The sequence below is a fragment of the Cyrtonyx montezumae genome, unplaced genomic scaffold, assembly GCF_038088225.1.
Source record: "Cyrtonyx montezumae isolate F1298 unplaced genomic scaffold, pur_monq_1.0 scaffold_10, whole genome shotgun sequence".
Taxonomy (NCBI): domain Eukaryota; kingdom Metazoa; phylum Chordata; class Aves; order Galliformes; family Odontophoridae; genus Cyrtonyx; species Cyrtonyx montezumae.
This window is the reverse complement of record NW_027071826.1, coordinates 14,555,894-14,572,324: the sequence shown is the minus strand read 5'-3', so window position 1 is coordinate 14,572,324 and position 16,431 is coordinate 14,555,894. Positions and strand designations below refer to the sequence as shown.

The 16,431-nt window shown below is 42.3% G+C and overlaps 1 protein-coding gene across 3 annotated transcripts in view; it reads left to right on the top strand.

Annotated features, from left to right (window-relative positions):
* Positions 1-2,811: 2,811 nt before the first annotated feature.
* Positions 2,812-16,431, top strand: part of RIN3 (Ras and Rab interactor 3) — a 57,511-nt gene continuing 43,891 nt past the window's right edge. For all 3 annotated transcript variants that reach the window (XR_010623083.1, XM_065750849.1, XM_065750858.1), the window contains exon 1: positions 2,812-3,083. Coding sequence is in view for 2 of the 3 variants with exons in the window: in XM_065750849.1 (XP_065606921.1) it covers positions 3,037-3,083 (47 nt within the window). In the remaining variant the exon portion in view is untranslated. The remainder of the gene's footprint in view (positions 3,084-16,431) is intronic.

The window sequence follows — 16,431 nt, the reverse complement described above, 5'->3', positions numbered from 1 at the left end:
GCATTCTTGGACTTTTGCATGAGGGTTCATTCTTTTGTATATGCTAGGCTAGTTGTTTCTAAGCTGGGGAAAGGAAAATATTCCTTCTTCCCTATAGAATTAACTTCTAAGAATCAAAATCTGACTGTAGAAAGTACCCATTCTTTTAATCCCCCGTACGTTTGACCTCATGACCCATCATGATCTGTTATGTAATAGGCTTTATAAAAGGCACATAATCTGTGGATTAGTGACACAATAGGCATGACGATTCCTGCAGGAATAGACCATGATGCAACTGCATCCTACTGTGTGGAAAGCAAAACTGTCCAATAATCTGTGCATATGCTGAAAGCACTTTAGTAAAACCAAGGTGCACTTAAGGACTTGTCTTACAAACCATTTATAACCTTCCCAACTCTGCCAAATGCTGTGGTTTAAGATGGAAAGTGTGAATCAACCCTAAAGAAGAAAAGAATTCGCCCTCCCTCCCTGTTTCTAGCTCACTCTGAAATTGCAGCAGCTTTTAGGCTGAAAAGTAGTTTCATGAACGTCACATCTAAATAATTCTCAAAGTATTGAAATACTCAGTTCTTTCTCTAAAACCTGTTTGACACGGATGTATCTCAGTGAAGTGGCATTCTGTAGTGTTTGTCTATTTCTTTGTCGTGTAGCTTTTGTGTAATTGTGTACTGCCCAGCCTGATCTTACAACACAGTGTCTCACTCCAATCCTATCAGATCTCTGGCTTAAGAAAAACACACAGAAAAGCTCTGACAAATTTCCATATCTTGTATATTTTACAGAAATGCTTAACTGTACTGCAGAGATGCTAAACATTGTGTGAAAAAAATGAGTCTTTTTCAGTAATTTTGGCCCATTATCTTTAAAACAAATACTTTCAAAATTTTAAATGTCTGAACCTGTACATTATGAATTGTGTGAAAGATTTCACAAGAAACAAACAAACAAACAAAAAAAGAGCTTTTCTCAGAGCTTTTCTCAAAGCACGTTGAACTGAAAGTTCACCACAATACTGAATGTTTGTATTCTGTATTTTTGCACTTTTTTCTGTGTGTTTTTAATAGTACTTCTTGCCTAACAGCATCTTTGGAAATACCTATCTCTTGCTGAAAACTGATCTTCATCTGCAAAATCTTATTTCTTTGCTAATTATGGCTGCATCTTTGTATGAACACAGATTTCTCCATCTGGGCAGGTTAATGCAGAACTGCTCTCCTTTAAAGCTTTCTGTCTTTGTTTCCCAAATAAGCAAGGGTGAACTCAGTGGGTCTGGGCCATAGGGAAGTGAAATCCTGGCATGGGGCTGAATTTGTGGAATGCATCTAGAAACTTCTTACGCTAATACCAAGGTGTATTTCGAAGGTGCCAAGTTGGTGGACAAATTTGGAATGTACTTTTTCTTGGACCTCTATGCCCAGAACCAACAGCATTTCAGTTAACAGAAAGATTCATTGCTGAGATATGGCAAGCCTGCAGAGGGGGATGAGTGAGTCTCAGCCAACCAAACTAAGAGGTAAAAGCAACACTGAATGAGTTTGTAATTGTCTAAAACCGAAAACATGGGTTGGAACAAAGAGACCCTTAATTTTAGTAGAAGAGAATACGAGATACAGTAACTGAAATCTTAAGATTTCAAGGCAAAGAGTCTGGTCTGAAATCCGGATGATATTGATAATTAAACAGTAAGACACCTGTAGAAAGGTTGTGAATTTTCCATTGTGCAGCCCTTCCATCAGGCTGACTTTCTAAGAGAAATCCTTCTAGAAGCTAGAAGATAGACAGATAGGTTTCCTAATGCCAACAGAGTTTCAAGGTTTGACTGAAAAACCCTTGAAAAAAGTTTGAGTTACACAAGTGGGTCTAGATGACAGTAAGGTTCCCCTGGTTCCTCTAGTAGAACAGGCTGTGTGTTCTACACAAGTCTGGTTTCTCTCATGCTGATACACTGGCAGCTGCCTGAGGTTTCCATTTCTAAGGTGGGCTACGTGGCGAAGTACTTACTGGACAATATCTTAGAAAGCTTAGAAATATGTTTTAAAAATAAAAGGAGAAACAAGTTACCATCGTCTCCCTCTCTGTTCCATGCAATTGCTCTTCTCTGCCTCTGCTCCATATTTCTACTTTGCTTTTTTCCATTATGCGTTCTTCCAACATCAAATATTTCCTGAATAACAGAGCTGCCAAGCAGGAGTGCCACTAGCCCTGCCTGACAGCACATCTGTCAGCTCCCAGCCTCCACAGCTGGTCTGTGTTCAGTTGGGTTTTCAGTACAGCAAACTACTCAACCACTTAAGTAACTCCAGGTCAAACAGACAGCTGTTCATTTACTAGCAGTCTTACAGCCTTATCATTACGTTCTGCATTAACTTCTTTGCATAACTGTCCTCTGCCTGTGTTAGACATTTCATTTTCCCAGGTCCTGTGTAAATATAAAGGTTTCCAAGCTCCATCTGGTTCCAGTTACTCAAGCAATAGAAATACACATGCTTCAGGAATTTGCAGACGGAGACTTAATGCTTTGCTGCCTTATAAAATCCTTTACAAAGTTCACCATGCTCTGTTGCCTACTGGTATACCTGTAGTCTGTAAAACGAACTCCTCTGTATTTACTTAAGTTAGGGAAACAAACTCAAAGCTGACAGATTCAGGCCCTTTTTTCTTATGAGGTTAACCTGCCTTCACTACTAAATATGGCTTTCTAATACACACACACACACCCTTGACCACCAAAGACTGCCTCTTCCTGAAATCCCCCGTTCGTATAAATACAGGAAGTAGAAATAAGAGAGGCTAAAATCAGACCTTCTTGGTAGTTTGCTTTCATTTCAGTGCTTGTTTAGTCGTCTGCCCTCCGGTACTACTGAGCCTGAAGTTGGTTTTAAACATCCTCCCCCCTGCTGCCCCTTGAAATATCATCTTCAGTACAAAGCCAAAGGATGTGGATGTTCTGCTCAGCGATGGAAAGGAATTGCTTTCTTTACCAGGGAACTCTAAAGCCACTGTGAAACAGAAAGTGTCTTAAAGTTTGCTGTAATGATGAAAACATCAGTCGGAGATGAGGGAGCCAGGGATGACTCAGGGTAAGTCCTGAAACTTACATGACTTTGTTTCTAATAACTACATTGCTTTGCTTTTGCCACTTAACAAAGAGCTCTCGACTGCATTTGCAAGCTGGCTGGGGAGCTATCAGCTGTACGTTCACACTGGTGTGGCATGTTCATGCTGTAATTTACAGTATGTCCTTTAGCTAACAAGTTCCAGCTGAAAACAAACAGCAGTACCTTTATTTAGCTTGAATCTTAGCTATTTAGGGTAGAATAAGCATGAATTTTGCGCTGTAGTTTAGGGCAATGGGAAGAAGAGAGATCTGTGCTTTTGGAAATGTGACAAATCTTTTTCTGGGAGACTTGCTTTATTTCTGCTGAAATGCTGAGTATTGGGTAAGGGCTTGTCCACACAAGCTGGCAGTCACTCCAGCTCTGCATAGCAGAGGTATGCACAAACCGTGTCCGCAGACTCCCAGGAGACTTCAGGTGTACTTTTGATCAAGAAAAGATTCCAGGCTTTCCTTGCTCCTGGTGGACGGGTGTTGCACCTTGCAGGTTCATGCTCTGTGAAAACGTGGTGGGGGAGAGAATGGTTTTAATTTGGAGGACAAACAGCTGCTGGGACTCCAGGATCAGGCTGGATTCTGACCAAGGCTCTTATATCTTAAAGCTGATGCCTGAAGCTGAGCATTTCTGTTTCCTGTTGAAAACAATCAGGGGAAATTGACATAGCTGCTGAAAACTTCCATCACCTTCCTTGGAAAAGCATGTAACACCAGATAATAAGAGTGGTTTTTATCTGTCTGACACACTTAGGCAGCCTCTTTCCCATGAGTAAGAGTTCCCAGATGTGTCTGTGATGGGTGCAGTAGAAGCTGTATAGGTAGATGGATGTGCTATGCTTGCGTTTTCAGTCACTGAGTATGCTGCAAGTCCAACTCAAAAAGGGGATACAAATGCTGCTGACAGGCAGCTATAGCCCCACCATAGCCCTGCTGCCAAGTGCACACATGGAGTGAAGGGGATAGAGGGAAAACCCTGCTTTCATTGCTGTTGACTTCACATTTTTTACTGAGTTGCGAGGAACAATGTCACGCCTGTTCAAAAGTACAATTACTCAGTTCAGTTAATGTCAAACACTGAAGGATAAAGATCACACACACAGCCTTAAGGAAAAAAAAAAAGAAGCCAATCTCAGTAGGCTGACAGGAGGAATTCAGTAATCCAAAGAATTTGAACTTTGCAGATATTCCCTGTGTTTGTGATAGTTAAGATGCCATGGACTGAGAAAGTGGGAGATTTATACTGTTTATCTCTTTCTCAGCTTGGCTGAAAGAAGCCACATTTGAAAGATTTGTGTTCAGTTTAGAGCTGCAGGAGATAATAAGCCGTAAGCCCTAGACTTGGACAGTAAATAAATGGTTACAGGATTGTTAAAGTATGAGTGGGCATGGTGCGCGTGGTTCATAAATATGTGATAATCTGAATAATTTAATGACATTCCTTTATTTCAGTAACTGATTGTCTCTTTTTGTTCTACTGTATGCACTGTCTACCGCTCTTAAGTAAGAATTATTTAAAAATTCTGATTCAGCTCTGTTTACGTGCCACAGTATTCCTGAAGATCCTCAGAATCACACTTCAGTTTGCACACTTTATAGCCTCCAACACATTACAGAATTACTCCTGACTAATTTTCTGTTATGGTCACATGCAATTAGGCACCAGTTTCACAGAGAATTGTAGACAAAACTGTTAGCTTTCAAAAGAGACAGTGATAGAGGTAAGGTGCTGATGGAGAGTTTGGGCCCAGTTTTAAAATTCTGAGCACAAAAAATTGCATGAGTAATTGCTGAGATTGTACCTTTGTCCACCTGCGTCTTCAGGGTATTAATTAAACATGAAAGCTTTCTTACATACACAGCACTACAACAGTGCAAATTGTTATAGAAGTATCTTGGCAAGTTGGAAGGTATCCATCTATCTATTCCTATTCACGACTGAAAGGTCTATTTTGCTTGTAACAAATCACTAGGGAAATTTTGCTGATTTACACCTCTGAAATGGCCATAAGATTCTGGGGAGAAATTTATGTCCAAAACTAAAAACTCTGCAGACATGAGTGTGGGGAGAAGGGTAACTAAAAGCTTGATGGAAATCAATCTTATTGAATTCTTCCAGAACGAGTTGGTGAGGAGCAAGGAGGTTATAACCAGTTATCCTGACCTAAAGTCAAGCTAACTCAGCTAGAAACATTAATAAGTGATGAGATCACAAAACATCTGGAGAAACGTGAGCTGAATGAGCCTGGTGACCATGATTTCATGAAAAGGTATATGCCTCCATTCCAGCATCTGGCAAATGTATGGAGGAGATGATGAGAAGAGCAGACAGGAGCTGAGACAGATGTCACCTGCAATATGCAAATATAAATAGTCTTTCACAATAGTGGCTGGTTAAGGCCATTGGGATGAGTTACAGTGGTTCCTACTTCTGGGTCACCAGGCTAGCTAATGAAGCTATGGTTGTACATCTCTTCTGAGACATGTCTACCATCATGACTGACGGTGATTTCATACAGTTTATGTAGAATCAAGTGATGAAGAACTGGAGGAGTCTGAGAAATGAACGTCTCACATAGGCTCACAGATTTCAGCTTCAAAGAAGACTGTTCTGATTATCTAATCTGATCCCCTGTGTGGAGTAGACCAGAGAACAATTCTGGTAAACACCCTGTCAAACCCATCGTTTATGCCGGAATGGGATCTTTAGATAATGTCTCATATCAAGTGATTCTCCTACAAGTAGTGACGTAAATAAATCTAAAGCCAACATTTGTAGACAAAACAAGTAAAAAGCAAACAAAAACCCCATAACTTTTCTCAAGAACTGTCTTATGAGAAGAGCTATAAACTAAACAGATTTGAATTAGTGTTGGCCCCAGGATGTCTTGGGCACAATGCAAAGTGCTGCTCAAAGAAAACGTCAACCTGGAACATATGAAATGCAGTGTTGTTTTTTTTTTTGGGGGGGGGGGGGAGAGGGGGCTGATGGGCAGTTCAGGCAGCTGGAAACAAATAAGTATCATCAGATCACTCTGTCAAGCTCTGATAAAGGAGGAAATATTCCATTCCCAGAGACGATGACACTTGGGAAGGAAATGGCTATATGTTGCACCAGGATCAGGAAATTACTGTAAAGATACAAAGATGCTCTCTAAAGACATGTAAGTTTGATCCCTTCAGAGAATGGCTTTGAAATCTCCTGGAATTCATTTAAAAGAGAAGTATGTTTGCTCACTTGTCTTGAGATCACCACCAACCGAGTGACTGCTTCGAGTACATCGTGCAACAGGGTGCTAGAGCAGAAGACAACTGTCCCTTCTCTTGCTAGGGCACAGACCATGCTGGAAATACTGTCCTTGTGTAGGGAACTCCTCATCACTGCAGACAATCCCATATAAGTATTCATAGAAATTCAGGCACGAATGTAAACAGCCTTCTGTTCGTCTCCTTTCCTTTCCACTACAGTTTCAGTTAAAGATAGTTTCTCACTTCCTGTCCTAAATGGGTATGTGCTGTTTTGTACTGTTGGCTTTCCAACTAGAAGCAGTATAGGCTATGAACACAAGTGCATGTACCTGTTTTACTGTGTGTTTACAGATACTCACCTTGATCAGTGTGTCCTGGGGAGTAGCTCTGAGAATTGCTTGGCACAAATTTGGATTCACTTCAACCTTTACCACACCGTATGTATATAGTTAACATATCTCACAGAGGATTTATTTAGTCCATTTATTCATCCATAAATAAATATAGATGTCTTCTCTGAGTTCGATGATACAGGCTTGTGAGACTCAGAAGGATTTCTGAAATGAACTAAAAAAATAAAAAAATTAAAAAAATAAAAAACAGACATGAAAGGTAAATAATTAAATCCCACCTACTGGAAAAAGAAGCTGCAGCAGGGGTCGCTTCCCAGAGCTTTATGTGCTTGCCTGCTTTGATTGCTAAAAGCACAGAAACTTAAGTGAGTTACTGAAACTAGGCCAACAGTGTCCATCACAAACTTTTAGCCATTTTGGAAGAGAGGAGGGTTTTTTCATTTGGGAATAGAAAGAAATATTTCTTTGGAGGGGTAACTAGAAAGAAAAGGCAGCTGTTCAGGATGGCTGACCAAATTCTTACCACAAGAATTGTGACAGAATCCACAGATGGATCTGTGAGAAGAGGATATGTATTAGCATCAAAGGTCGCTAAAAGCTGCGCAATGTCCCTGAAGTCTCAACAGATTTTCCCAAGATTATGTTTGAAGTATTCATGCTGCAAAGAAGACTTCAGATTTACCTTCAGAGAATAACTATGGATTAAAACTGAGAACAGATGAAGACCATTTTTCTGTGGAAGAGTAGCTTAAAGAAGACCATCAAGAACCAGTGGAAGCAGTTAATGAGAAGTCATGCTTAAAAGGCAATTAAGTGGCAAATCTTGCATCTATTCAGGGACATCTCAGGGCTTTAGGTCACTCAGTTGTCTTTCATTCAACATCTGTCCACCCCACCCAATACACACACACATGTTTTGTGGGGTTCAAAGGAGCTCCTGTGACCTCTCACATCTGGCTATGGTCCCTACAGAGTCACTTTTCTGTAACCAAGCACAAAATCCACCTGCCTCCTCCGCCAAGTTCTCCACCCCTGGGACTCCGTCTGGCTGGCTCTTCGCACCAGAGCTAACCCCTAAGGCAGTGGGATTTCCGAAGGATTTCTCCTCAAAGGCAATGCAGCCACATCCATTTGCCACAATGTATTTTGCATCACTGAAACAATTTGAGGTAAGGGCTCTAACCAGCCACGAGCATGTCTTTATCCTTACAGGGGGTTAGGGATACTATTGCAGTGCAGACAAGTAGACCACTAAGTATATGGTGCTTATTTTCAGTAATCATCCAAAAAAAATCAAGACTTCCTTGCTGATTTTACCTGTTTACCACAGCTGTCCCATCCTGTGCTCCCTGTTTTAGGCAGTCCCTGCAACACAAGCATGCATGTGGCTAAATTTGAGCTATGTGCTTGTGTCAATCTAGAGCAACTGCAGCTGAGAGGAACTGAGTTAGAAATCCATCCCAGGCTTCTGGATGCTTGCTTTTCAGAGGGACAAGGCATCTGGTGTTTTTGATTGTGAAGTTTGTATGTGTGTATGTGTGTAGCAGGATAAATAGCACTGCAAAGCAGCTGCAGTCAAGTAAGCAGTGTTGTTTAAGCTGTGCAAGTATAATAGAACAACAGGCATCAACCAATATGGTAAATACTGTAGCTACAAGCCTTTCCTCTGACTGTTTTGTACCTCTCTGAACTATCCAAGGTAATTCTACCCATGTCCAGAAATGGGATCCCTCAGTCAGAATATCTTGCCAGAGTGGGGATGCTAAGGTAATGCTTCCCTTGGGGTTTCAGCTGCAAGAAATTTGGAGTGCTTAGCTCCTCTTTGTCTGCACCCAGAATAGTATTAATCTTTTTTGCAAGTGAAGATGATTACTTGAGCAGCAAAGGATTAGCAGATGTGAACACTGCATAGCTGGTTATGCTAGTCACATTTTCCTAAATAGTTATTCTATTAGATGTACGTGAGCCAGGGAATGCTAAAGAATGCAGCTCTTTTCAAACAGATGAATATATGCATACACACTGCAGTGTGCCTTTCCCAAACTTTCCATCACCTTTCAGCTGAACAGGGAGTGTATTTATGTCTGAGAAAAGGACTTCTGCTTTCTGCATTACTGACTTCTTTAAAATAGGCAAGATGTTTTAACGGACTGTGATGACACTGTGTCATTAACATAAAGCACTCGCATGTATAAAGAGGATTTCTTATTTATTATACACTGGGTGTTTCCTAAACATTAATTCTCTCAACAGCCATTTGAAGATAGATATTTACTATAGCTGCTGAAGGTAGGGAAACTGAGGCATGAGCTGATTTGGTTATAGTCACTCTGTAGCCCAGTTCCCTGGATTCTTGTTAAGCATTTAACCCCTGGCCTTTCCCCAGACCATCCTTAAGGTTTTGGGGTAAGGCCAGAAACAGAATCCAAGTCTCAGAAAGCATTTTCTATTTGGTGGGTGAGTTTTCTGCAGGATTAGGACGCTGAATCAATGTCCTTAGAGGTGACACAGCCTCTCAATCTGAGGCAAGTGGAGCAACAGAAGTGAAGTGATGGGAATATGTCCAAGTGGGATCAGGGGTCTGTGCCATCAGCAGTGTCCTGTCTTTGCCCAGGATTTGCAAAAGTATGAAACCATGCCCTGAGAGTTGTTTTCTGAGGAGGGACTGCAATTCTGGCTCAAATCTGGTCCTACAAGGGTTGGGGCTGCTGGTATTTGCTCTCTGATACTTTTGGGGCAGAGTTGTTTCTGGTGGGGTGGAAAGACCTGCCTTGCTACTTGAAATAGTCCCCTGACCACATTAATTGGTACTTTACTTGCTTTTGCAAGAGTAAGGAATCACTGGGGAATTTCAAGTGTTTTGTTCAAAACGACTAAATACATACCTTCAGCCTTTTGGATGCTGGGGAAACCTTGCCAACTGTAGGGAATCTGCACAACTCAGGTGCCCTCCTCTTATGGCCCTCTGGAGAAAACCAACTTTTGGCAGAATGAGAAGCTGTTGCCGCCCCTTGTGAGCCAGCTTAAGTTGTGTGCTGCTTGGGAAACTTCACCAAGGAAACAGAGACCAAAAAATAGCAGTGCCTGGAGAATGACAGCTCTGCTGGCTACCTGCAACCCTGATCTGCAAATTGCTAGCAGACTTGCAGGCAAAAGAAGGTTGTCCCACATTTTTGGCTACATGACAGACTGGGACCTGGCCCAACCTTTCATCTTGCCTGCCAAGATTTTTTTTCTCTCTTCTCTTTTTCCTTTTTTTTTTTTCCCTTGAGTTCTCTCCAAGGAATCTGTCACAATGCTCTGCACAGAATAACAGACACCGTGCAAAGCTCAGAGCTTCTCCTGCTGAATCAGCAGGCAGGAAAGAGGTTGGCTTTGGGTTCCTTTCCTTCCTGTCCAGGGGACAAACATGTAACATAGGGCATTTTGGGGAGTTCTGTACTGAACTCCCATCCTAATACTTTCTCTGACAAGACACTTTTTGACTGGAATTTGTTGTGAAGCTTTCCAGACAAAAAGCAGGGAGCTGGGTCAGAGAGATCTGTGCCTAGCAAGGCCCTGCACCCCTCATGTCAGACATGAATGGCAGCCCAGAGGGGAGAATGGCACAGCACAGATGTTTTGAGGAGGACGCAGTTATGGCAACAGGCTTTAACTGTTGTAAAGGCACAGTCTTGGGCCATGGTCTTTTTATATCTTAGCTCTGATGGTCAAGTGACTGTAAACGCTGTTAGAACGAGCTTGAGGTCCTGTCAATGACTTAGCTGGGGCTGTGGGAGCTGACAGGCTTACCTTCCTGCCTGGCAGGTTTTGTAGTCACATGCTGAGCTCCAAGCTGACTAAAAGACAGCTGGTAACGTCTGACACCTGCTCTAGCAAGTCCTAAAGGTCCCAGGCTGTCCCATCAGCAGATGACAATGTGGGCTATACCCATTTGCAGGCACATCACTCAGCTTAGCCCAGCAAACCAGAACTCCCATCTTTGCACAGGGGGACCAGTGCCTCTCACCACCCATCCATACTCCTGAAATACCCAACAAGCTGTTTTCTTCTTTGTCTTCTTCCCTTGGGGAAACCAATCTCTAACTTCGCCTCAATGTGAATGCAGGCAGAGATCCCGTCAGATCACAAAGCACAAAGTAAACACTATTTTCCAGTGCCTAATCAAAATTAAATATGTGCAGTAAGAAACTGCTGGAGTAAGGATAAGTGATGATAAAGAGTAGGCCCAGAGGTTTTGATTTTTGTTTTATGAACAGCACCAGGTGTTTAAATGCATTCACACTGATGCTGGAAGGAAATCTTCCCCAAAATATGAATATTCATGTTTAAGTGACTGAATGACTGGTTTGAAGGCTTTTAACCTAACAAGAGCACCATCCTTGTGCCTCTGAGGGCCTTTGCTCTGCTCCTTGAGATGCTGCATGATGAAAGTTCAGTGGATTTATTTCCCTCTATGAAATGGCCATTTCTAGTTGCAAACCATGACTGACATAAACATTTACTGGTCTTTCTCAGGAAGAGGGGAAGACTGCTCATGTGTCTCATTTGTCTACACTAAATCCACTCACAAGGTGAGGAAAGCCATTGCTTTTATATTTACCTTACAACATTTATAACATTGTATAACTCTTAATATTTTGGCTAGAGGTTTTTTGGGGTTTGGGGTCTTTTTTGTGTGTGGTTTTTTTTTTTTTTTTTTTTTTTTGTTTGTTTTTTGTTTTTTTTTCTCTCTGGCACATCATGCAACTTCTTTTAATACATATTGTTTGAAACAGAATGGTTTTATGTAAGCCATGTTAGAATATATTCTTAATTAAGTCTCCTTTGTTTTCCATTTCCCTTTCCCCTCTTTGAATGCAATACATAAAAAAAATATTCCCAGAGTTTTCATTCCCCTCTTCCTTCCTGGCTTGATAAACTGGGAAACAGCGAGGCAAAGCCTCCATCAATAGCCATGGCCTTGCAGCCAAAGAGGGGGTGCTTTGAGCTTCCAGCACATCACCCGTTTGTGAAAGGCATGGAAGAAATCCATCTGTGCAGGTGATGTCTCTGCTGGGCCCTTCTAGTGCCCTGACACCACAGAGTGGGAAAGGTTGCTGAATTTCCTTTCTTCCAAACATTTATTTCTAGTTCCTGCACCTCTCAAACCTTTTCAGATAGGTTAAAGCAGAATTCTCCAGCAAATACTTTTCTTAAGGAAAGCTTGCTTTCTTTGGCTTTATTTGCAGCAAAAGTGCCTTGCAGAAGCACAAATTGTCCTTCATTGCTTGCACACAGAAAAAATCTTCAGTTTTGCTGATATGCTGAAATTCCTAAGAGAATTATTTGGGTTCGAAACAGGCAAAGGACAAATAACCCAAGAGCTCTGATTACAAATACAGGGAAGAAAAACTTATCTTTAAGACAACTGCTGATTGTTGTTAGTTAGGAGAAGGCCAGCAAGTCTCGTACAGGGGTAATTTGCTAAGGCTGGAATGTGAGTTTGGGCTGACTAGAAAGTTGATGTTTTGAGACAAGTTGTTGAAAGTAGAAGTTTGTGTCTTCAAGGTTAAATAAAGAACCTTAATAGTATAATTAGTGAAGTACGAGGCACGTTGCACCAATAGAATACGTTAGCCTAAGCTCCATGTGATGCTCATATGCACCAAATGCCATTTGTGTTCATTTTTAGATTCATGAATGCAGGAAACAGCTGGGCTGAGGAAAAGAAGGGTTTTAAAAGAGGGCCTCTTCCTTTAGGGAATTTTTATGCTTGTATTTATCTTGTTTCTGCCCAAGTCATGGCTGTCAGTGAGGGACTGCTGGTTTGCTAGTAGAGCTGAGCTGGATACTAGCAGTCAGGTGAACTCATTCACATTTTTGTTTTTCTCGTGAACATACCTTCTTATCTCTGTGTTTGTAACGGAGAGTCAGACCTAAGGATCTAGGAAACATAGTAAAACTAGAAACTTAATAAGCACTTATGTACACCTCTCTCCTCTTTGAAAGGTTCCAGCAGTACAAGGCTGTTGATGGGGCCAAACCAGAGGCTCTGATAAGGGTTTTGCCACTGCTTCATTGTGGCTGCTTATACCAGATAGCTGGATACATCAATTACTTCCACCTGTACCTCAGTGGTTATACTGCTCCCCCATGGAGTACAGTAGTACTTCCTCACGTTGGTGATTCCTTCTGTTGATACTGTCTCCAGTGATTTAACAGCAGGTGAATTCTTTCTCACCTGATCCCCCTGTGCCCACCAGCAGAGCTCTCAGAGGGGCTAGCACTTGCTGTACTTGAGACCAGATGGGGTGCAGCTGGGAGAGGGGCATGCCTGTGTGTTCACAGAAGTGGGCAGTTGGGAAGTCCCTGGTCAGTAATGAAGAGCTTACAGAAGTGAGCCTTTAATTGCAAGGTGCAAACCTTCATTGATGAAGTTGAGGGTGTTTGTAACAGAAAGTGAACTAAGTGGGGAACAGAGGCAATAGCTGAGCTATTAAGGGATTCATCCTACCTTTCACCTTTTGGCAGGTGGAACAGCTGCTGCATGCTATTCAGCATGGTGATTTGTGGGCTGAGCGGGGAGGCTGGGACATGCAGGGCACCAACTTTGGCTCAGAGACCAAATAGATGAAGGGTGGACATAAAAGCTAGAGTGGAAACAAGGAGAGCAGTGAGCAAGAGGAAATGCACTACCAACCACAGGCTGTCCGCAGACCACAGTTTGAGAAGCACTGCTTCCTGAGCTACACAAACAGTACCAAGGTGGACCAGTAACACAGTGCACTGCAAGACAGGGAGCAAAGCCTGCTTCACAGGACATACCGAGCCCTTCAGCATCACTTCCATTATCCAGTTTTCAGAACTTTGCAATGTTGGAGCCTCCTGAGGATCTTTTTTTTCTGATTGCTGATTTGTCTGGTCTTCTGGCTCTGTTATGAAAAAAAAAAAAAAATTAGTAAAGTCTGAATGCCAACATTTGGTGGATAAGGTTAGTTACTGTGCTGTGGGACTTTCCATGGGTCGCTTTTTGGCCCCCTCATTTTCTCAGTAGTTTGTTTTGTGATGAAATAGCTGAAGAAGTTCTAAGTTGGATCCTGATCTCTGTTCTCTCAGCTTTTGGGAAGTAGGTAAAAAAATTAAGCAAGGTTACCTAAGCAAGGTCACCTAAGCAAGGCCCATAAATTAAATGAATCTCACTCTTTCATTTTGGGTTCCTTTGATCTAAACTGACCAAAGAAGCAAGATTGACTGACTTAGGAGAATGAAGGAAAGGCATTGAGAAATGACCACATCTAAGATAGAAGTTAAATAAAGATCTATGTCTGTTAGCTTGAGCACTGCTTAACTTTCCTCCCCACTCAGTAAATTGTAAGTAATAGCATTTGAATTCACGATTGTCAGGATAGGGATTATTAATGATTCTATTTAACAAGAAGTAATATTAAACCAAGAATGGGTAGCAATGTATGTAGCATGGGTCCTGCTAAGGAATTAGCAGTGCTATCTGTCTGCTTCCACCATGCCTGATGTGTCTGCTTTGAGAGATTCTAGCTGTATCTCCTTCAGCTCCTGTGTTCTCTGCAAAGTGTGTTACCACACTTGCAGAGTTTCCACATAAGTGAATGTTTTCCATACATCCATGTGGATGGAAACTGTGACCTAGGTCATCTGACAGCTCCCACTGCTATTGCACACAGCTTTTGTGCACTGTGGCTGCATCTGGGCAGTGTGGAGTGACCAGGCCTACATTGTGCAGCCTTTGTGGAAGACTTTGGTGCCTGCAAGTGTCAGCAACTTTCTTTGAAGTCCCTTGCAAAGGCATGCCCAGACCTACACGAAACTTGGTGGAAAGTATCCCCTTGCAATTCTGATGATTTCTAGGATTATTCAGCTGGTAAGTGTGGCTCTCAATTCCTAAAGCAATGAGCCACAATGGTGTCATCACCTCAGTGCAGTCACTGTGCAGTAATTCAAATCACCATTGTCCTTTTGACTACTTAGAAGCTAGCAATCTGATTCCTTCTGCCAAACTGGAGCAGGTGTGTGAATATAATCACTGCAATTAACTAATCTGTGTTGCCAATCAGTATGTAACACACAGTTTCCTGCATTTCAGCTGAGTTCAATTTAGCAGAGTGGCTACAAGATTTCAAAACACTTTGCAGTAAGAACTCAATAAAGAAATGAAAAACTGGCAGCTCTAGAGGCAGCTTCACATCACATGTAACAGAACTGCGCACCTGTATCAGTCAAAGGTTTTTCTGGGATGGTAAGAGAAGGAAGAGAGAGTTAGCCAAGCACCATGTTATTTCTTAAAACTGTGAGCCTACAAATCATCTGATGAGTGAATTTTGAGCAAGAGAAATAAGCAAAGGCTGGCTGCTCACTTCAGTGGCCCCACAAATCCCTTCAATTGGCAGCACAGCAAGAATCTGGGAGCTGCTCATGTTCCCTCCTCTCTCTGCAGTCACCAGAGATCCTGCAGAGCCAGATTGAATTGGTGGATTAAGCACTGCCACAGCCTGGCATCTGGATCCTTGTGACAGCTGTACCCAGGAAAGAAGTCTGGTGCCATAACTGCATCAACTGGTGTGTTGTGGGTCTCAGTATTACAGCTGAAAAAGGTCTGTTCAGTCACTCACTCCCATTTCTTAACCAGCACAGGACTTGGCTCCATAGAGTGTTTGCTAGCACCCTAAACGTGACATTTTAAGAGACTTAGGCAATGCATTTCTCTCCCCCTTCTCTTGGGAATTTACCCATCATCTGTTATAACTCACTGTAAGAATGTGTCTAGCCTAATATTTCTGTTTTAACATGATCTCAGTAATTACTCCTTTTACCTCTCCCTTTTATCACAGCCTCCCTTTTTGCTGGGATGTTCCTGCACATGTATCACAGCCTGCATTCTTCTTTGCTGGGCTGGATTCTGAGAGGCACATTTCCACCCAGAAGGACTCTCCTCCCTGAGGGCCCCCAAAAGGCTGAGTTCCTTTTCTACTAAAAAGCCTCATCCACTGCCTTTAATTATCTGCACTGAAAATCCCCACACTCAAATCATGCGATGTATTAAAACAAATACTTTCTGACTGCTCAACTTCCATTCTGTAAGTCAAGTCTGGAATGATTTTCTTTTTCTCATCTGTTCTCTAATGCTTAGATGATGAGCCCTGTATGCAGCTGCATGCTTTACAAGTTCAGCTCTGCTGGTATTCCTCATGGGTAGGTTGCGCTTGCTGCTGAGACCGTGTTGGTGCTAGGAGCAGGACCCCAGCTGGGCCATGCCCTTGGCAGAGAGGTGAGTGCCTCTGCCCACCTCACAGCTGGGTTCTCCCATGGGGAAGGCCAGGTGTGAGCTCATCTCCAAGTCAAGCCACTCTGGGATTTTTCATGGCCTTTGCTGCTACCCTTGATTCCCACCAGGTGATGATACTCCTGAGTGCTGGTGTTTTGCTAGTCCTCTTCCCATTACATGATTAAAGGGCAATGAAGTTCAGCACCACTGGAGCTGGTCCAGTGCATGTCATGTCCTGCTGATGGATCAAGGCATTTCCAGCATCAGCTTCTTTCTACCCTGGGTTTCACACATCTTTGTCATGATCAGATTCACACTTGGATGACTAATACAGGGAGCAGCTTTTTTTAACCCGATGGACCATTTCTCTATAACTCATCTTGGTTTTCTTTCAGCTGCCATCTAGCACGTTTTCTTTTTGTATGGTTGCTAGATGT